At 40.7% G+C, this 23385-nt stretch overlaps 2 protein-coding genes across 3 annotated transcripts in view; one reads left to right on the top strand and one right to left on the bottom strand.

Annotated features, from left to right (window-relative positions):
• Positions 1–8786, bottom strand: part of zcchc7 (zinc finger, CCHC domain containing 7) — a 48135-nt gene extending 39349 nt beyond the window's left edge. The window contains exons 1-3 of the mRNA XM_079680658.1: positions 8648–8786; positions 5316–5942; positions 771–969 (exon numbers count right to left, since the gene is read on the bottom strand). Coding sequence (XP_079536784.1) covers positions 771–969; positions 5316–5852 — 736 coding nt within the window. The 5' untranslated portion in view covers positions 5853–5942; positions 8648–8786. The remainder of the gene's footprint in view (positions 1–770; positions 970–5315; positions 5943–8647) is intronic.
• An 8921-nt stretch (positions 8787–17707) lies between these two features.
• pax5 (paired box 5) overlaps positions 17708–23385 on the top strand; it is a 58410-nt gene continuing 52732 nt past the window's right edge. For both annotated transcript variants that reach the window (XM_079679626.1, XM_079679624.1), the window contains exon 1: positions 17708–18078. In XM_079679626.1, coding sequence (XP_079535752.1) covers positions 18033–18078 — 46 coding nt within the window. In that variant the 5' untranslated portion in view covers positions 17708–18032. The remainder of the gene's footprint in view (positions 18079–23385) is intronic.

The raw sequence follows: 23385 nt of genomic DNA, 5'->3' as shown, positions 1-23385 counted from the left end.
GGAACATTTTTATTCATTTTTTGATTACTCCCATCTCTCCCGACCTCTCCTCCTGCGTTGTTGTCTCACCGCTTGTTTGTTTTTGGCATTAGCGTTATGACTGTTGGTATCCGTGTATGTACACATGCATGCTGATTAGAACTGGAATATTTTATAAAACACAAATATTCAAACTTGCACAAACCCTCACGCACATATCAATACATAATGCACATAAACATACTTAAAGATGCATCAGAGAAACGAGCAACTGGGCAGACAGTGCCAGGAATGCTAAGAGCTTACAAACTCGTAAGGCATGCAGGCACAGATGCTCCATATACGCAGGCGCACACACGCAGGCGCACATACGCACGCACACACACACACACACACACACACACACACACACACACACACACACACACACACACACACACACACACACACACACACACACACACACACACACACACACACACACACACACACACACACACACACACACACACACACACACACACACACACACACACACACACACACACACACACACACACACACACACACACACACACACACACAGTAACCCATTGCTTTGACCGCTCCTTATCAACGTGCTGCAGGTAGTGTTAGGAATGAGCTGGACCGAACAAAAAGACTCACTGCTTCCATTCTCTACATATTCAAACGCACAAAAATCATTTCAATAAAGTTTGAACAATGCACAAAACACCCAGTACAAACAGAACATACACATAGAGGAGGTAACCTATAAACAAAAGACATACCTGCGCTGCTGTCAGACCCTCCCTCCAGGTTAAGTGAGATGCTCTGGTCTCCGTCCTGGTTCCCTGGACCCAGGATCATCCAGGTCTCCAGATCATCAGATGACTCGGACTCAGAATTTGATTCAGACTCGCTTGAGTCAGACTCTGAGTTGCTGGAGACCACCGTCACCGGGACGCCTAAAGTTCTTTTCTGGGTTCCCTAGATGACCAAACAACAACAACAACCATATTGATGTAAATACAAAGCTTTAAGTTGCACCATTATGCACCTTTTTTTGTGTACTGATCAAACTGCTGACAAGCTAAGAATTAAGAGTGAAAAATAAAACAATATCACCTTTTTCTTCATTTGCCAGCATACAAAAATGTATAGCTAGAGTTAAACATTTCTGGCAATGCTCCACCACAGCAGCAAGTCATTTTCTAGTACTGCTCCAGTTCAACACGCTCAACAGAAATCAATCAGCTGGCTGAAACTGGCCACAGGACAGTAGCTAGACCACAAAAGCAGCCAGTACTGTGAGTTTAGTAGGAAACCCTAAATGGCCCAAGTGGGAAACATTTAGGCCGGTCGCGATAATCGATAAAATGACTTATCGTACGATAAATAAAAATGGACTCGATAACTTTTCTGAGCTCGATAAATGGCCGTTTACAATTCATAAAGATGTGACCAGCATTTTAGCCTGGAGCGCTGTGGCTGCCAGGCCCCCTGTGAGGGGCGGGGCTGACACACAGCCAGGTCAGGACACTCCGCGTGCACGTGCAGCAGCGTAGCAGCCAAATTAATAATATAGCGTCAAGCGGGAGACAACGTGTGACTTACTCGCGGGGAATTTAAAGTGAAATGGAATTGGTTACAAAACCTAACGACACATCTCGATTCTCCGGTGTGGCAGTATTTTGGATTCAAACCAAATCAACGAGGCGAACCTACGGACTTGAATGAGCCGGGCAGTGGTGTGTCGCATTGGTTTAAAAAAGGTAGCGACAAAAGCAGGCAATACCACGCATTTTAAACCACCTAAAACACAACCACCCCATTCCGTTTTTCCAGCTGGGAGCAAACACGGCAGCTGGAGATGGAGAGCCCCCGCCCGACAATGCAAACATGTTGGTGTTCCTTACCCGAAAACTTAGAAAAACAGATTTGGATATGGCCTGTTGAGGCATCTGGGTCTTTGACAGTGGACTGTACACTTGACTGTTGTTTTAAGGAGTTTTTTTTGGCTTGTGGGATAATGTGTGCTCATATATATATATATATATATGAGAGAGAGAGCTCTGTTTTCCAGCCTGACTCTATTTAATTTATTGTTTTGGTTGTGTGTGATTTAATTAATTTATTATAATTTAATTAATTTGTTTTATTTATTAATTTATATATTTTAATATTATTTCACATTTCATTTGCAATGTTGAATGTTCAATAAAAAGTTATGTTTGAAAGGATGTACTTGAATTATTATGATATATTATCATTATGTCTAAAATGGTCTTAAAACGGTGCCGACAATATTATCGTTTATCGCAATAATTTCCAGAAAAATTTATCGTCCAACACAATTAACTATCGTGACAGGCCTCGAAACATTAATTCAAAAGCATACTGTGATGGTCTTACAGTTTCTAACCCTCTAAACTTAGATTTTTCTGATAAGAAAACATGTTGTTGTGGTGTGTTTAAGATAAATTATTTGGCCAAGAAGAAGGCAATACATCAGTCTGCCACTGGTGCTGCTAGTACTTGGATGTCAGTCTGGTGTATCAATGTATTTAACATTGTCACAGTTGATGCTTAATCTACCATTGCCATTTCAGGATAACTCGTTGGTCCACCCCGACGGAGTTCATATTGTAGCTGGAGACTTTAATCATGCATGTCTAAAAAATGTGCTTCCCAAATTTGTACAATATGTACGATGTACCACCAGAGGAAAGAACACACTGGAACAGGTGTATTCTAACCTGAGGCATGCTTACAGAGCGGTACCACTCCCCCATTCAGGACTATCTGACCACCTCTCACTGCTTCTCATCCCAGCTTACACCCCCCGCAGAAGTAACACCAAGCCGGTGGTTAAATATATCAGAACCTGGCGCGAGGGGACACTCTCACAACTGCAAGACTGCTTCGAACACACAGCGTGGGACATATTTGACCAGAAAGACTTTGGAGGTACACTATCCTTCATCAAGTTCTGCACCGACACTGTAACTGTGGAAAAACGCATTCGGGTCTATCCAAACCAAAAACCATGGATGACAAGAGTGGTGCGGTCTCTCCTGAGTTCCCGTGACAAAGCCTTCAGGTCGGGGGACGCAGCCCAGTACAGCATGGCAAGGGCGAACCTGAGGAGAGGCATCAAGGCTGCGAAGGAGGACTACAAGGGAAAAGTGGAGGAGAATCTCGCTCATAACAACACACGGTGCGTTTGGCAGGGCCTTCACAAACTAACCAACTATAAGGGCAAAACATCTGGCACTACTAGAGGTGATGCCCACCTTGCAGAGGAACTAAACCACTTCTTTACCTGCTTTGAGGCAAGCAGACCCCCCCCCACTTTTCTACTCTGCCCCTGTCCCTGCAAACTACAAGCTCCATACCACCTCCCACTCTCAAAGAACATCAGGTGAAGCAGACGCTGAGGTCTGTGAATCCTGGAAAAGCCGCAGGACCTGATGGATTACTCGGCAAAGTACTCAGAGCTTGTGCTGACCAGCTTTCAGGGGCCCTGACCAGGATATTCAACCTGTCCCTGTCACAAGCTTGCATTCCATCCTTTCTGAAGACGGCTACCATCATTCCTGTCCCCAAAAAGACACCAGTCAGAGAGCTCAACGACTACAGGCCCATAGCCCTAACATCGGCGGTGATGAAATGTTTCGAAAGACTGATAGCCGACGACTGATAGCCGACTACATCAAAGCCAGCCTCCCACCCTCCCTCGACCCTCATCAGTTTGCCTACAGAGCTAACAGATCCACAGATGACGCCATCGCCACGGTCCTTCACACAGCTGTGAGCTCCCTAGAAGTCCCAGGCAGCTATATCAGGATGCTGTTTGTTGGTTTTAGCTCAGCTTTTAAACACCATCATATGTACCTGCCATACTAGTGGAAAAACTGTCAAGCCTAGGTTTCCCCTCCATCTTATGCGCCTGGATAAACTATTTCCTAACAGACCCCCCTCAGACAGTGAAAATAGGCCCTTATTGCTCCTCCACCCGCACCCTCAGCTCTGGCTCTCCGCAGGGCTGCGCGCTGAGCCCTCTACTCTACACACTCTACACACACAACTGCTCTCCCATTCACCCCTCCAACTCCATTATCAAATGTGCAGATGACACCACTGTGGTCAGTCAAATATATAAGGGAGACGACGAGTCGGCATACAGAGACGAGATCCTGAAGCTGTCTGCGTGGTGTTCAGCAAAAACCTATATCTGAACACAAGCAAAACAAAATAAATCATCATAGACTTCAGAAAGCACCGTCCAGAGCACGCCCCCCTTCACCTCAATGGAGAGAGAGTGGAAAGGGTCTAGAGACCTTTAAGTTCCAGGGGGTACACATTTCGGAGAGCCTCAGCTGGACAGCACAGACCACTGCAGCAGTTAAGAAGGCCCAGCAGCGACTACACTTCCTGAGGGTGCTTCTGAGAAACCGACTGAACAAGAAGCTGCTGGTGTCCTTCTACCGGGCGACCATCGAGAGCGTGCTGTCATACTCCATCTCTCTGGCTGTTCAGCTGCGGACAAGAAAGCCCTGCAGAGAGTGATTAGGATGGCTGAGAAAACCGTCGGCTGCACCCTGCCCTCTCTGGAATACATCTCCACCTCCCACTGCCTCAGCAGAGCAAATAAAATAATAAAGGACAGCTCTCACCCAGGTCACAGACTGTTCTCTCTCCTGCCTTCTGGGAGGAGATATAGGAGCTTCAAGTCACGGACAAACAGACTAAAAAACAGACCCCTGGGCCGTCAGGCTGCTTAACCACCACACCTAATGCAATAACCCTAACCATCTCCATACACATTTTGAATGCACTTTACAAATTATAAACCATTTTTATATCAATATTTTTAACTATGTATTTCCCCCATATGATTGCTTATGTTGTCTGTCCTACTGCCATGTTTTTAATGTTATGTATGTCTAGTTTTTGCACACTGGGACAGAGTTGCACTCTGAATCTCGTTGTACTTTTTGTATAATGACAATGAAAGGCCTTAACTTTATTATTTTCATCAGGATTATTTGTTGTTTATTCATTTACTATACCAAATGTCCAACTCATGCAATTAGAGTAAAGTCAAGTATTATCTATAGCACTGAGATATAAATGCACACAGGCCAGCATCAATCCCAGGATGGGCACATACTTTGGTCTCTCTCTGAAAATCACGAGGCCTGTAAACAAAGCTGAGAGACAGCATGGGTCAGCTGCACTCGGTTTTGTTTATTTTTTTATATGTATGGGCAGATAATCATGGGGCCGTAAGGTACTCTGTTTCTGAAGACCTCTCACACTTTGCTCTCTACCTGTGGGGCCGGGGTTGAAGTCTGCAGCCGTCTTAAGCGTCGTCCCTTTAAGGCGCAGACTCCGTCTTCATCATCAGCAGCAGCAGTGTCATCAGCAGTGTCATCCTCAGAGATGGAGATGACATCAGGGCCGGAGTCAATCACGATGACCTCCTCTATTAATGATGTTAATGACCTCTGAACCTTAGGGTTACTTTTACCCTTTTTCTGTTTATCAGGTTTCTTGTCCTTCTTCTTGTCCTTCTTCTTGTGCTGTAGTAACTTGCTCAAATCAGGTGACAGCGGCCTACTTTTTCCAGTTTCGTCCTGTTCTCTGTCCACATTTACAATCTGCTCAGGTTTCTCCAGATGCTCACTGTCCTGTTCCCCCTCCTCATGTCCTGTCTCCTCCACCACCCCGGCATTAGAGGAGTAGTGGAGCTGGCTGTAGAGGCGGAACTCCAGCTCGCTGTTGTCCTCTGACCTCTCAGAGTCCCCTTCATCCTCCCGATAGAGATCGTCCTCAAACTCCTCCCGATCCTGGTACATGAAGTACATCTCCCCAATCACACTCTATCCACACACACATGCACACACCTTACGGACACTCACACCAGGGGAGATGGTGATCTCAGGGGCCGAAACTGCCTGCAGGATAAAAACACATAAAAATGAGTTATTGTACTGAAGGCATCAAATGTCTGTATCATCACACTGTATTCATTTTGCATCTACTAATACCGACTCAGGATATCCATTTAATATATCATCACCAAGATAATTTGTTAATTATTTTCCTGTATGAAAAGTCCACCTCATGCAATAACAGTCATGTGAACTATTATCTATAGCACTGGGGAATAAGATAACACCGGCCAGCATCGATCCTAGGATGGGTAGATTCTTTGGTCCTGTCATGAAGTCCATTGGGGCTTGTTAACAAAGCTGAGAGAGAGCATGGATCAGCTGCACTCAGTTATATTTTTTTACTATTTTATCAGGGCTTTGGTGCTTAGACCACTTTAAAAAAACATCATCTTTGGCCTACTTTTAATGATTATGTTGGAAACTTTGAAATTACACACTGTGTAGCTAATTTTCCCACTCTCACTCTTTCTCTCTAGCCCTCTCTCACACACACACATAGAGACACACACAGGACAGAGTAGGGGCACCGGCCCATTGCTCTATCCAGTCCTGCGTGTCTGTGCCATGATGGCTGGAGATGATTGGCTCCCAGACCGCACACACAGTAGAAACGCCACGCTACACGGTCACAAGCCGGCCGCCGGGGATTAAAGGGACAGAAAGAAGAGTCTTACCGGCTGGTGAGGGAGAGCGACAGTTTTGAAGTTTAAGCGTGACCTGAAGCCAACAAATGACAGACTGTGTTTTACAGTGGTGGAATGTAAAGCCCCAGCACAGTCGAGACCCCAAGGACAGGTGTGTTCCCCTCACTGCCCAATTAAAGCTCTGCATGTTGCAGTAGGAAAGGCTCAGGTTTAAATCATAAAATGAATGTTGGTGAAATTCTATTTCTCTGTCCTGGCATTGTGTGTTTACTGTCACAGGTTACTGGGATACTTGAATAAGTAAGAGCCTTTGGTTAGGTTAAAGGTCAAATGTCATGCTTTTCCAGTTATTAATTGTCCCCTTGTGTGTTATGTAGCTTTTTATGCATATAAATGGTCTGCAAAGTCAAAAACCCTCAAAGTACACCCTGTAGCGAATAAAACTCTAACACAGAAAAGACAGGGCAGGAGCTCCAACAAGGCGTTTAGGACAGAGAGTGAATACACATACTATACAGAGATGCTGTATGAGAAACCAATGTGAGTTTGGAAAATTCCACAATGTAAATCTATTCTAGTGGACCTCAACAATGGAATTATGATCAGTGGAAATAGCCATGACATTGTCCTTCTCGGATGTACTATCACATTAGCCTTTCACTCAATGCCTCGCACTCCGCTCAGAGAAAGGATGAGATGCCACCAATCTGGCCTGGGTTAACATCGGAACTGTAAGCAGTCCATGACAGCAATGCCACATTCTGTAGTCTGTTCATCTATGCTGTACAAGTCTACTGATGACTTTTGCATTTACAAAGAAACTGAATAACCATAAACACCTACTAATACCACCCAACTACGTGCAATATGTGCAATATATATATATATATATATATATAGATATATGCCGTTAATAACTGTCTAATATATACCTGGCTGCTAAATCCTCAGAACTGTTACAGGATGTGTATTTTGTAAATTGTGTAACTTTTAATTTAATTTTCTATTTCTTTTTTACTTTAATACTTTTTTATGCATGCTTCTACGTAACATGCATAGTCTTTGGCTCTTTTCTGCTGTAACAACGTACATTTCCCCTCTGTGGGACTCATAAAGGTATTCTGATTAATACATGCATGATGTGTGTGCAAGACTTTTAGGCACAACTCTGAGGTAATTTGAGTATGTACATGTTATGCTTTTAACAATGTATCGATGTAAACGTCACACTTGGTCAGTGTGTTAGTACCAATGGAAGTGCAGTGTCAACAGTGAAGTTGTTTAGATGAGCAATTCCGAAAAAAGCTTCAAGCATCAATACCAGAAGCCGAACAATCGTCAACAATCATTATTGACACAATAAATACGAATCTGAATATAACGGGGGCGTGTTGCATACATAGGTTGCATACTGAGAACGTTTATCTTGATGATGAAATTAAGTAAGCTTTACTTTGAAGTAAATGTTAAATCATTTGTATTATTTTACTTTGATTGCTCATATTTTGATGTAGTACGTCTGTACTTTGTTTATGTAAATAAATGAAGCATTAACGGATTTAAAAAGGCATGGTTGATGGATGGAAAATCACACTAAGTGTAATGTTAGGGTGGCACGTTGAGGTCCTGAGCACACTAACGTTACACGAATTTTGAAGCGAAACAGATGAAGGGAATGTGCCCTGTAACTGGAGTTAGCTTGGTGGTGGCTACATGCTAACGAGCTAGCAAATGAACTGAAGCGAACGTTAGCTTTGATTGAAGGAAGATGCTGTTAAGTGATTTACTGTCGCTTTACTGACGCTAAACCACAGGTCCATCCGAAAAACTATTGCCATATAATTCCCTGTGTCTAGTTACTGCCACATGTCTGCTTATAACATGTGTCCCTCCTGTCTGCCCACGTGTTTATAAGCAGCACAGTAGCCGGTCGGATGTAAACAAGGCAGCACTTCCGTCACAATCAAGAATGAAAGATCAAAACTCAACCGAAAGAAAGCCTTCACAATCAACCCAATAACTCTGTCTGTATTTTATTGAAGTCAGTAAACATTAGCTCACCTTATTCCAACCGAATGGAGAGGTTACAGCACTCCTGATCCAGTTTCCACACACAGGGAGACAAGCAAACCACTTCCGGGTGTCAGAGGAAAATGTGTTGGCCGACCGTAACGTTTCACTGCGTCCTGCTGAATATTGTGGAAATGTTAAAGACTATCGTGAACGGTTGTTATAGCAACACATCGTCAGCAAAAATATTGTATATTTAAATTAAAGTATAAATGAAACAATTCTGACTAGAAAAAAGGTAGTGGCATAAGCCAAGAAACCCATTGAGTTATGTAAAAATAAAAGGGAAAATACACATTATTTCTCTATGTTTTTTAACTTTGCAAGATGGTCTGCTCCTGTCAAGCTTTTTATTTTTATTGTATGTGTATCTGTTGTTTAAACGTGTTTGTCAAAGTCAATTTAAAAGCCTCAGAAGACCATAACAACTTCTAATAGGTAACTGTAAGTGATAGAGCAGGGGTGTCCACACTTTTTTCACTGAGGGCCACATAAAGAAAAACGTACATAGGGCTGGGCAACTCACTCGAGGTAAGGTATATTGCCTCATAAATTAAAGATGTAAGTGCAAACTCAATCAAATGGAGGTAAATTATGCTTGATATATGAATATGCTTTAAGAAAAAAAAATAAACAGCCTATATCATAGCTTTCCAAAGGGTTTCATTTATTTTGTTACAAAAAGTGTCTGAGCTCATTCCTTAAAACAGAAGCCTCAGATTGCTTCTCAATCTCTCTTCACAGTCCTGTGTAAAGGGAAGACAATAAGGAGAAATATAAAGGGGATATGCCAAGGTTGTTGTGCAAATAAATTATTGGGCTTTTTCTTATCAACTAAGATTTGTTCGACAATGTTTTCAACTTTAATTGACTGAACTGACTGGCCATATTCCATTATACTTTTACAAACATGCACACACATGCTATGGACCATAGTTTCAGTTTGGACACCCCATTGATAGAGGGTCAATTGCACTTCAAAGGATTTACATAACTTCAAACCAGTTTTTCTCAGTTATATATATTATAATCTTAAACAGACTTAGTGTTTCTCTGCCATTCTTGTAAATCTGGTTGTCGTAGTATTATCCCCATATCGAGACAAATTGCAATATAATTCCTATATCCTGATCATAAAAGAAGCATATCGTTTTGTTTTATTGTAAGGATGTTTGGACCACTGTGATCCAATATATTCATTAAAAGCTGTAAAGTTAAGAAATTAATTTGGGCCTAGTTCTTTTGACCATAGAAATTGAAGTTCACAATCCCTCTTGACATCATTGGGTTATTTGGTCGTCTATAAGGCAAATGTATAATAATATAATTGTTGTCCTTGTTCTGTAGTATTTTTGTTGTTTGCTAGTTGTAAAGGGTTCTTTTTTTATCTCTAGGCTCATTCCTTATAAACCATCATATGAATGCATTGGTTTAGGTCTTAAACAAATAAAAATCCTGCAAGTACTGAACTGTAAAAAAAGCGGATCCAAAGAGTTCGGTGGCCAAAGGGTTGCATGCTGACCATGTGGTCATGGCATGCCTGGTCCAAGTTTCTAGACACATTTCCTGTTGTCTCTCTACACTGCTGCATGAAATGCCTCAAAAAAAGGGGATCTGAAAGCCATGGGTGCTACAGTTAGGACAAATATTATCACCTTATTGTTGCACACATTTTATGCAAAAAAAAAACTCAGACTACATTATTGTTAAATGACACTCTGATTTTAAAATGTCATTATTTAAGATTATGTGTAATTGTAAACTGGGCTGCTTTACTTCAAAGGCATCATATCTCTTTCTGCAGACAAAAGATCCAGCAGGGCCCTACACTGTTTTTCACAGAATGGACTATTGTCAGCCTGATGGATGCTAGGCATTTTCCTCACCTTCCTCAATAAGGCACACATATTAACTATGACATTTCAGAATATGTGCATGTATGAGTGACTAGTATGGACCTTCAGGCTTGTGCTATTATTACATGTTGATGGGAATGTAAATCTATATGTAAATGTAATTTAACAGACTGGCTATCGCCATCAGTCATATTTATAACTCAAAGAATACAGCAAAATTATGCCATCCTGGCTCTCATGCAGACTGTGTAACATTAACATCCATCTTGTCCTTCCTTCCATATCATGAGAATAATTTTGAACTCAGTGTATCCAACTATAGGCATCGCCATCATAATAACAGTGAGCGAACAGCGTTATGATAGGGAATCAGAGGGTGAATGCCATCTGATTCAAAAGGTTTCTCCATGCGTGTCAACACAGGAAAGGCCATCATAGAGTTGGATTGTTGCCTTCCAAAGGTTAGTCTGCACCTCATGTCACAACACTATCATCCCTTTTAGCCAATGTATACACCTGACACACACACACCTCACAAACACACTTAAAATCCTGCATCTATTTTGTTTTTTGGGAAGTGCATATGGGGGCCATCTGACTCCTCTGCGCCACATATCTCTCTAAATTGGATGCAGGTTCGGGATGCCTCACTGACTCAGTGAAATTGTGATGTGGCTGCCTGATTTTGGGTTCCATGCATTTGGTGGTATTTACTATTATTATTTTAAAAAAGGTATAAGAGAATGGCTGAGTGGAGGCATCTGGTTCAGCGATTCATCTCAGGGCATACAGACCACTGGCGTGTTAAAGATGGATGGAGTGTCCTGGACAAGGATTTGAAGTCCGCAGATTTCCAATCACACATTCCAGGGGGATGGTTCTGCCTGATGAATGATCTTTATTGAGGAGAAGGAGTTAAAAGAAGCATGTCATTGCTCTCATTTGATGGTGTTTGTATGTGCTATGGAGGCTCCTACTTTCATTTGGCGCCAGACGCAGTAGCCAACACTTTTGATGGAGTGGTTTATCAAACAGGAATCTCGTCAGCTGCTCTTGTGTATTGCCAATATTCTGCAGCTGATGGTCATTTGTGTACAAATGTATTTCTCTGAAGACCAAAAATGCCCCAAATGTGTCCTAAACACTGCTATTGCTTGGATTTGTCAGTTTGATGAAACACTCATGAGAGGATTTTACAAAACAACAATTCAGGACAACACATTGTTTGCTTTGGTACATTATGCAAGGAGTGCATTTTGAAAAAACAAAAAGCAAATGTCCCTTACTGTTGTTTGGGAAATAACAACTTACATTTGAAACAATAGGTTCATTAATACCTCTTTTTAAAGCCCTCTTACATTATTTTGATTATTGGTTTAACTGATGTCACCTTCTCAAATGTGAATATTTTCTCTAGTAAAATAAATCTTTTGGTATTTTGACCTGTTGGTCAGATAAAATATATAAATTGTTCAAACAAGTCATGAAGTGAAGTTTGGCATCTTCTCAGTTTAAGGTGATGTGAGTTAATGTCAATAAAAGTGCCTCTCCTCTGCTATTGGTGCAGGCGTTCTTATTACTGTATGCATGTAAATACAACCAGCCAGCCTGTATCAAAGCAGCCAGGCACATGGAATTCTCCCGGGAAAAAAAAGACTAGCCCTGGATCAGCGCTCCTGAACAAAAATGGCTCCCATGCATCACCCGTATGGGGCCCTCTGTGCTGCAGTCATTCACATACAGCGGATGTACAGCATTTGTGAACCTAAAGCCCATTTTAGTTTTCTTTCACTGCAACACCAGCTCTGTTGTTTCAATCCACTGAAAGTTTGATCTTTCCTATCACATTAACTTTGGTGTTATATTTTTATGAATTCTTAGCCTCAAATAGCTTTGCGGGATAAGAAACTGGTGGTGTAGAGAGATTCAGTATATTTTTGAGTTAATATGCCAACTAGAGCATGTACTAATCAGTGGCAAAGCTCATGCAGGAAGAAACAAATGATAAAACACAGCCGGAGGGGAATGACGAATTGTCACAGGGGCATAGCCTGAAATTCTGTGTAACAGAATATTTCTGTGGTTTCTCAGTCATTTTTAAGATATTCAAAATTGAGTGGAACCCATCTCTGGAAAGTAATGTAACACAATACTACTTTTGACGTTTCCTCAATTTAACATGCCAAACAGTTGGCAACCATCGTCTTAGAGCCCTAAGGAGCCAGGACGCCCCAGAGTTCATGTATTTTGGTCTAATTTGTTATAGTAAGAAACATTTAGTCTTGTGCAAAATGTCTTGTTGTTGGCCCCTGCTGGGTGTGTCTGACAGTCACTTTTTTTTACTTTTTCAAACTAAATTAATTGCCAGTACCTGCCAAACACACACACACACACACACACACACACACACACACACACACACACACACACACACACACACACACACACACACACACACACACCTTTGATCAACAGTCTGTCAGCGCTTTCAGCAGGAAAAGACTATTCTGAAAACACCTTTTCAGACCGGACCAAGTGACTTGTGTCTATGGGGATTACATTTGAGAACAGAAGCTCTGTACACTCTCACATGCACACACACGCACACCACATCGCCACACGATGCCACAACACCTCTTTCTCAGCCGCGGTTATAAAACCACATTGACAGGAGCCTTGTCCTCTCTTGTCGAATCGTCACGCTGAAATGTTTACCTTTACATACAAATGGCCTGGTGTCATGTTGTGTCACATAATGTTTCATGGACAAATAATGTGTCCCATTTCTCAATCCGCCCTGCAGCCCTTAAGCCCCCTTCTAGCCTTAATAGTCACAACAGCAACAACCATGGCTGCAGAAAGGGAACCTTGTGTCCCCACAGTGAAGTGCCACTCTGAATTAAATCCCAGGGATATAAAGGTAAACTCAATCTGCACAGCGGCTCTGAGCGTTTTGGAGAATACGATGGCAAATACATGAGCATCATGGGATGTTGATATCATAGTATTTTTAGTTTAGGTTTAGGTTTTGTACAGAAATTACAAAGTCAAAAGTGGTGACATGATACCCGCAGGAGTAATGTTCAGGCCGTGCAGGATTTGCTTCGAGTTGGGAACACTAAACCTTCACCTGGACTTTCTGGGTGGTAAATTAGTTCGTTTGGAAGTAACAATTCATAGGCTTTACAATAAAGAGAATGCAGAACTGATATAGCATCAACATTAAGAGCTACAAAACAGAAGAAAAAAAAACCAACAAATAAAAGACTTAATAAAAGTATTAGTAGCAAGATAGAGTGAAAATGTTGTGAGATTTGGATTTATTTTATTTTTGAAACAAGTAAATGTATTCAGTTTTTAGAGGAAAAGCCAATGTACTCCAGTGTTCTCCATTTAGTTTAGTACTTAAGTACAATTTGTAGGTCACGTGGGCTACTTTTACTTTTTAAATCTATCTTTTCTGCTACTTCTGCTCTCCCATAATTCATAGGTAATAATTGAACTTCTTACTCCACACATTTTTCTTGACAGTAAGTTATGTTGCACACAATCTTAAAATTAGATTGTTTTAAAAATGGGTCCACTAAAGCAACTAGAACAAACCATTTTAAGTAAAATACAATTTTAATATAAAAAAATAAAAATAGCCCACATTATAATAAAAGGGGGCATTTATACATAATGAGTGCCCAAATAAATATTTAGCTGATTTATGTACTTTAAAATATGATTTTGAAGACAGGACTTTTACTTGTAATTCAATATTTTTAGATTGTGTTAGCCTACTGCGGTAAAAGTACATAATAAGTACATTTTATGAGCAGCAGAAAAACAGACAGAGCGCTCATGCAGATGTCATTATTCATTAACACACTGAAAGCATTGTCTCTCTGTAACAAATTGGACTCAGGACAGTCGTGCTGCAGTTTACCCAAAATGTAAACGCTGTGGTGAGGGCCAAAATTCCCAGAGACCCTGAGCCTCTCCTCCTGTGTTTACGTGTTTACTTATTGTTCTAATCGTCCCTTTAGTTCTTCTTTCTCGCGCTTTAATGCGATTCTTTCCGGTTCCGCTCGGTGAGAGCGCGGGTCACCGATCCAACTGCACCCCCCCTCAGATTAATTACATTAATTAGCACGGGGGAGAAAAACAAACAAGTCATGATTAATATCGAAACTATGGCGAATTCTTTGAGGAGATTCTCTATAAGCAAACCAAATTTCGAGCGACACCTCCCTGAGGCTGCAGGAAACAAACGAGGCAAGGTTAGAAAAACTATTCAGGGTATAACATTTAAATAAAGCAAAATTAGTATAGAGGACTTTGTAAAGACTTTGCTGTGTAGAGTTTAAGATCCTATAAGAATATATTTCGGCTTACTAAGTCTCAAAATAGGCAACTAATGTGTACATATTTTGTTAAAAACATTTAAAACAATATATAATAATCATCGTTAAAGATGATTAGGCCTACTAATGTTGCACCCGCATGAGCAATATTATGAGTTTTTATCAAAATCATTACAGCTTCCAAAAATATAAATAAAAGTAAGTATAATTTTCATATTTACACCAGGTATCAGGTTGAGCTCAATTAAATATCCTTTATTAATCGAATTTCCCTCAAAATGTGTTTATAAATGACGAATTTAATTTGGTATGTCTTCTTCCTCTTGTTGTCCCTCATTATGGGTAGGCTATAGCAAATTATTTGGGTAACCCAAATGAAAAGTGGCAGAATATTATAACTAGGTTTCTTCAAATGGCTCAATAGCAGATAATTTTACAGTCTTTTCTGCGAGCTCGCACGTTTAGGAAGCGCACTGAATAATCCACTGCCATGGCCATGCATACAGATTCAACTTTTGGGACTGTAAAAAAGATAAGGATGAGGCAAGTCTTCCGAGGACTCAAGATCCTTTCCCCCTGAAGGAAAGAGAGCAGAGAGTTATAAGCTATAACTCTGTGGTAATACATTTTTAGCAATAAAATAAGTGACAGCAGGAAGTTATAAGTAGTAACACAAATGTTTGTATGGTAGAAAGTCGGTTTTAAAAGGACTTAGTTTGTTACTGGACGGTTTACACTCCCACTATAAATAACTTTCACAAATTATTATTTTCCTGAAATCAGTGTAGGCCTATAATGTATTTATCTGTGGCGGCCTGTTTCTCCACCTGAAGGTCAGAGACGAACCTGCTTTGTGTCTCTCGCCATTTCATGGTAACATTAGTATTTATGTTTTGATGTTATGGGCGCGAGTCGAAGGTCAGGGTCGTAGTGTTGCAGCGCGAGGCGACAAGCAGAGCAAAATGGGTCGCTGTCTCGCGCTTTGTTCAACACTCAATTGTCTCGGGGCTGCGCGTGAACCCTGAGACCTGCGGCTGTCTGGAGGACAGAAATCAAACGGAGGGAGGGAAAATGTTGACATCGAATAAAGATACACAGCAAACATTTTTGTTAACTCTTAATGAATATCTTTTGCTTTTGTTTTTGTGTCGATCAGGTGGAATCAGTGGGGAAATATTTAATGTTGTTTATTATTTGTGTTTAAGTGACAGAAGTATTACAGCCGGTGGCCTTTTATAAACATACGATTTGATTTAATTTGTCATGAGCTGTATACTTTTTTCACCTTTTGTGTTACCAGCTTTAGATGATTAACCTGTTATCCTTTTGAAGGAAACAAATATATTTTTGGTCTATAATCTGACAACCTCTTACTTCCGGTTTAGGCTGAGTGTCTCAATATAGCTGGACGCACTCAGGCCGAACTATTATAATTTAATTCCAAAAAACGATTTCCGATATATCTTCTGCTTTTATTTCAATCTGGAATGTGAAAATAATCCTTATCACAAGTTTTCAACCTGTTCTTCAGTTTTAATTGCTTTATTTATTTTTTTAATGTATCTATGTTTGTGTGAGAGACGGGGCATTTGGTACATTGAGGTGTGAAAGAGACATGAACACGATTTGAATTTTTTTTTTGTATGTAGGAAGGGCTTTCCTGTCTTGTTTTAGAGGGATTATAAAACCAGAAATGCCTTGTGCAAACTTGTTTGGTATACTGTTGTAAATGTATTATCTCTTCGATTTACACACGGCATCTATTGCACGTCTGTCCGTCCTGGGAGATCCCGCCTCTGTTTATCTGTCTGAGGTTTCTCCCATTTCCCCCTTTAAACTGTGGTTTCTTTGGAAGTTCTTCCTTGAGGGTCTAAGGACAGAGGGTGTCGTATTGTCATATATTCTGTAACTGTGAAGTCCACTGAGACAAATGTAACATTTGTGATATTGGGCTATATAAATAAACATTGATTGATTGATTGATTGATTGATTGATTGATTGATTGATTGATTGAAACTGAATGTAAACTGTTCTAAAATGTTTCTTTTATAAAACGAAAGAGCCTAGAGCACACATGTTAAGAACATGCATCGCTATCATGTTTAGCAAAAGAACAAACTTCTCCATGAGAGCTAAAAAAACGGTTCGAATGAGCTGAAATTTCAATTTGGCATATTATTATTTCAATGAAATGTTGTGCGTCTGCAGGTGTGTGTTCACAAACAATTGGAGCTGAGGACCAGAACCATGCTGTTTTGTAAGAAACACTCTAACACAGCACATGCAGGTGTAGCAGACTGCATTCTCCAACAGCAGACCAGTGAAGCTGAAGGTGTAGCTCTGTATTCCACCTGCTCAACAGACTTTCAGTCCGTGCGTAATGCGTAAAGAGCACCGTGCGTAACAGGTGTAAACCGGCACAGAAAGAAGTTTGCACAAACTCTCATAAACGCTGTTTTGGAAGTTGCTGAAGGTGCACTTGACTACATACACGTAAAAAACTACTTTATCTTGTTCTACAGCTAATAAAACAATACAAAACTGCATTGCCATCACGCAAATCATGCATACCTGTATAGCTATCTTGTGTCCCAGAGGAAATGTATCCAACATAAAAGAAGGGGAGAGAAAGAAAGAAAGAGGGAGAGAAGGGCGGGGGCGGGAAAGTTTAGTAAAGTGGAACTTGGTAACAGATGCGAGAAAGGGGGCCGCGGCACTGCAGGGATGGGTGGAGGTTAGCCTATTTTGTGTGTATGTATGCTCGGCCGTGCGGGTGCGCGTGTGTTAATACGTGCACATTAACGAGTGTGTGTGTGCAAGCTCGTGCGGTAAAAGGACAGGACATGAGCGCACATTGAGAGAGCGGCTCTTTTGCTCTGCGTGATCATTTCACGCTTCCCCCAGAAGCCTTTTTTCCACCTAAAGCGTTTAGTTGCAGCTGACTGAGCACTTGCAGAGAGTGCAATAGGGAGCGGAAGGGTCGAATTATTTCAACCTACAACTCGCCCCAAAAGTACTGTAGGAGAAGAAAAAAGAGAGGGGGAGAAAAAACACTGCCCTAGAGAGGGAGAGAGAGGGGGGGAAGAGAGGGAGACTGGAAAAAAGTTTTTGTTCTTTTCCTTTTTTTTTTCTTCTCCTCTCATCGCCTCCCCCTGTTCTACCCGGAGATCATGGAGCAGGGCCCCACGAGTCCTGTACTGCGGCTGGGGAGAACAGGTAGGCTCGCACCGACTCTCTGGAGCTTAACTTCACTTTTATGAGCGGTTGATGCTAACTTTTTTAAAGTGAAAGACTTTTCGTCTTGTTTGTTATTTTTTGTGTTTTTTTTACTCAAGTGACAGTTTTAAATAGAAGTTGTGGAAGTCATTTGTTGCAATTAATGTATAGTTAGTTAGTTGTCCTCATGAGTTAGAAGTATTACAAAGTGTTCTTAACTATTCCTGTATGGCAGAATAATAGGGAAAACTTATTTTTAAGTAGCCTATAGTTGTCTATGCACTAATCAAAAAATGTTTTATCTCAAGTTTGTGACTTTATGAGTTTCTGGAAACGTGTTGCTGTCTTGAAAAAAATCTTAAATTAAAATAAGATTTGTCTGGAGACTTTTGCAGTTTAGAATATATAGTTGTGTTATCTTATGAATAATGAGAGTCATCGCTTTTTGTAATCATTACCTTTTTATTTTATTTGCAACTTGTGGCGCTGTGGAGAAACACAAGTGGCTGAAGTTATTGGTTTGGTTCGGCAACATTCTTCGTCAGGTCAGCCCCACGTGTTGGTTTGTGCACCATCACCTGAGGGGGATACATTGATTGGTCCTTATGATAAAAAAGCATTGTCAATGTGTGCAACATTGTGTGTTGTTAGCACGAGCATGCAGTGTAAACGATATGTCATATTCTTAACATATCTATCAAATTCCGTTCAATAAACTTTATGTTAAAAGTCTAATGAGCAGTGTGACTTTGAGATGACAATCGATAGAAAGTTTGTTGTTTATGTTTTCGTTTTTGTGGACAAAAAGTTGTAGTTGCATTCCGAATCAGTCCAAACACTCTCTAAAAGAGTCTTGTTTTTTCTGCGTGTCTCCATTACATTATTCAACAGGTTCATCTCGTTTGGGCCTATTCATAAAACAGCAGGGTCTGGTACAGCAATGGATCAGGCCATCGACCTTGTTATGGCACCCAATGGATATCACATCATTTCATATTGCTGCCCGCTGTGTCTGCATTGATAAAACATATTTTTTCATTAAGAAACTGTGGGCAGTGATCCTCCCTCTAAGGGCAATATACTTCGTGGAAAGCCCTTTCTACAGAAAAGCCAAACAATCTGCTTTTGTGATGACGCTGCTGCCTTATAAGTAATGCATGTAGATGTTAAAAACAAGCATGTTTTTTTTTATTGAGGGGCCACCTGAATCTTGTGTTGCTTTTCATACTGATTATTACAATATAGTGACAAGAAAGTGTGTTGTAATTCTGACACGTCCTATAATAATATAAATAAATTAGCTCGTGCCCTGCCTTCTATGGAAATGTGTCATCAAATAATGCCCATGGTCTGTAAGACAAATAATGCCCCCTTTGCAGTCTTTTGTGGAGTGGGCCTTACCCCTGGTAAACGGTGAAAGCAATGGGATTTGTAGCAATTGGATAATAACCTTTTAACCACTGAGGAAATCAGAGTTTAAAGGAGGCCCTCCCCTGTTGGGGTGTAAAGTCTTAAGGGCCCCGGGCCTATACCTACAGCCTCTCCATTTCCTCTCACTTGAAGATACGTGCTTGGGGTACAAAGCAGGATCTGTTAGAATGAAAATGGATCCAATGAGACCGCTCTCTTTCCCCGCCCCGTAGGTTGGCCGTGCGTAAAAGTGCGCACAGGCCATCTCCTTTTAATAAGAGGGCCGCCATTTCAGTCCCTGTCTGGCGACATGTGGGGCAGACGCTGACGTTAAATTATTATTTTACTAAAGATTAAAATTAGACCTAGGCGGTGCATTTACTTCTCTAGTTTTCTAGAAATATTTGATTCTTGACCCTCGTTGGAATTCAATATACGCCTTCCTAATATATACTAATGTCCTTTCTTCATTACAAAATAAAACCCACACAGGCAAATTGGATACCCTGACGCTAAAGTACAGTCAGAGTCTCACTGAGACACCATTTAAGTTCCAGCCTTGGTGCACATATAACCGAAACATTGTGTGTGTGCATCCATGCATCTTTAGGACCAAACAGCGAATCCGTGGCACCAGACCTCTTGACATATGCTTCATACGTTTCCAATTCAGTATAAAGTCGCAAAACGTATATTACTCAGACATCACAAGCAGTATGTCTGAGGTACAAGCTTTGTGATGTTAAGGAAACCAATAAATTCATGCAATAGAGATAGCTTGAAGACTGAGGGGAGTATGAGGGGAGGGAGGGGAGAAAGATGGAGAGATGACCTCACATGGCATACTTTCGTTTTGACCTCAAGTGCCCCATCCTAACACAGGAAAAAGGTCTGATATTATGGACAGCAGGGCCTTGTTCTCCACGTGACAGATGACAGCCTAGTATTTACTTGCTTATCATCGAGCGAAATGATTACAACAAGTCCGTTTGATCAGGCCTGAGAGAAGCAGCGAGGTTCACCTGGTCCGAACACAGCCAGGTTCCACATCCGGAAGTCCAGGACGGTTACTCTTCATGCAGTCCATGTAGGCCTACTTTATTTATTAGTGATGACTTTTTATATTTTATTAGCAAATGAAAACTTAAGAAGAGATACGGGAGCTTTCTCATTATGTTTACAGTCAGCGGGCGTGTAATAAACGAGCTGGTGGAGTTAACATGCGCTATTAATTTTTCATTGCTTTTTCGTTTCGAGGCTCGGGCGCAAAAAGCAAAACAGCCGAAGCTTTCATGGTGGATGGAGGGAAGGGGAGGAAAGGAAAGAGAGACGGAACACTTAAACAACAACATTGCCTTCAATTTGCCTTCAAATGATTATCACAACTCAACCACATTCTTACTGATGTTTTAAAAAGTATACACCCCCCCTCCTTCCCTCCCATTTCCAACAGTGGAGAGGTAATGAAATATGGTAATGAGTTGGACCCCCGGATTAAAGTCGTTTTACCCTGATGGAAGTTTTCTCCAAATGTTCAACCCTAAAGCAACAACAATTTGTATACATGATTGATTGTGTTTGGGTTTTTTAATTGCTTATGTATTTAATTTGCAAATCGGAGAGACAAGGGCGCGGCTGCAGTTTACTTCTGTGGGGAGAAAAGCGCTCGTTCTATATCTCAATAAATAAAAACAGACTCTGGCTGCAGAGGGAGAATGAAAAAAAAAAGAATACGAAAAATATTAAATATTAAATAGGTTGAAGAACTCTAGACCCAAATACTCTGTCAATACAAAACATAGCCTATATGTATATGTATTGATGTACAGTATATCTGGAAAAGGAAAATACACACTTAAGAAATAAAATTGGTAAAGAAAATAGCCAACAGATTTCCCAGTTTGCCGATTATATTTTTGCAGCAGTATCTTGTCACGATCTGACTGCTTTTTTCCTTATTTGTGGCCTAAATGGACATGGTCTTTGGTGCATGTTCCAAAATATCTAATTTTGTAAAGGTTACTGTATTCTGGTCTATTTCTAATTTTTTTTATTATTAAAATCAAACAGTCAAACTAGTCATTTGCTTTCTCAGATTTGTGGGCCCCTCTAATTCATGAATCTCCAGAGATGTGAAATATGAATGAGGATTAGTGTGTACTTCACTGTCAGTGGATTATAAAGCAGGGACGTGGAATCGATGAAGATTTATGAAAACATACTAAGGGTTGTACATCTTGGTAATGGAAAAATAATGTCATATTTTGTCTAACAGATCACAATCAAACAGTGATCCCTTATATGAAGGCCTGGATGTTTAACATTGTCTGTCAGTTTAGAGCCCCAATCGACTGTTTAAGTACAAATGGGTTGATTGTAAAGTTCGTGTCTTGCTTTTGCGCGTGGGTATATCTGTGCACGCACGAGCACATTGCCCAAGGTTAAACGCCCCCCCTCGTGGTTCATCTTGTACACAGCCCAACACAGAAGCCTCCGAAAGAAAGCAGAATCAAAAGAAAAATCAAATTTTGACATGCATTTAAACAGAAAATAATACCTGACAAACATTTGTTTGTTTAATGAGGAAAACCTGAGTGTTCAAACACACTGCAGAGTAGTCCATGGGGTAGAAATCCACGTAACGAAAATAAGCTATATATATAACCAATCATTCAAATCAGGAAATCTACAAATAAACAACATCAGAAATCAAATAGACTCAATTATATCATACACTGACCTTTTCAGTATCAGATGAATTACCTTGAGGTACATCAAACATGTACGTCCTATGAGGATACCTGCAAACTATAAGAACAAGATACATATTGTTATTGTTGTTTTTAGTGAGTAACTTGAATGATCCGCTTCCTGTGGTATTACCGGTGTCTTTGATTTGAATATATAGGCTAATTGTGTATAAATACATGTTTTCTAAATTAATGTTTATGCGTACAGTATTAACACCGAGGAACTGAAATGATTAAATGTCTAGAAACAGGAAAAAGGGAAATAACACTTTTTAATTTGGCTCATGCTTTAGGCTATTTGTGTGTTTAATATTACAGGGGCGATGCTTTATGCCCTCTCAAATCAGGTGGGACGAAGATGTAATAAATCCTTCTCTCTCTCTCAGTTTGGAGTGTAAATGCGGAGCTCGCCAATTGCATTTCATTAAAAACGACATCCTTTTGGATCCGCAATCAATTAGGTAATGAGTGGGAATGCATGTTTCATATGTTGTCTCCAAAACTCCCCAAGCTAAAGATTTATAACATTGTGTAAAATAATGGAACATTATGCAGAAGCCTTTGTTTTCACAACTCTCACTCCTGTATAGTTTGAAGGACAATAAAAGCTGGTTTTCGAGGTGAATTTCAACTTAAATGTGTTTTCCGGAAATGCTGATGGCCTTTAAAACCTGTCTTTCTGCTCTCATGTATTCTTTCCCCTTATTCCTCCTTTATACCTATAGTAGGCTTAGGCTACATAAAGATGAACAGTTACAGTTTGAGTTCCTGGGCATTATAAAGCCTTGCTGCAACTAAGCCTCATTTTTTAGTAATACTCAATTAATTAGCCATTTAATATTGACATGAATAAATTGAGCGCAAATGGGTATAAAGGCATTACGTTTTTTACTTCGTTAATTGAAAATTAAACATATGATCATTGACTCCCCGAGCCCTGCGTCGCTTCCCAGAGCCTCCCCATTGGTAGACGGACAATACATGTGGGGCGTAATTGGCCCATGGGATGCGCAACAGCCAATCAGCACGCTCCCCCTCCCGATTGTACCAGGGGTTGGCTGTGACGTGGAGGCAAAGCTGCCGTCCTGATTCGCTGGATTCGTTGTGAGTGACAGGCAGCTGGCCGGCGCGTGTAGGTTAGGGTTCC

The sequence above is a fragment of the Notothenia rossii genome (assembly GCF_949606895.1).
Source record: "Notothenia rossii genome assembly, chromosome: 1".
Classification (NCBI taxonomy): Eukaryota; Metazoa; Chordata; class Actinopteri; order Perciformes; family Nototheniidae; genus Notothenia; species Notothenia rossii.
The sequence above is the reverse complement of the archived record's forward strand: the minus strand, read 5'-3'. Positions and strand labels throughout refer to the sequence as shown.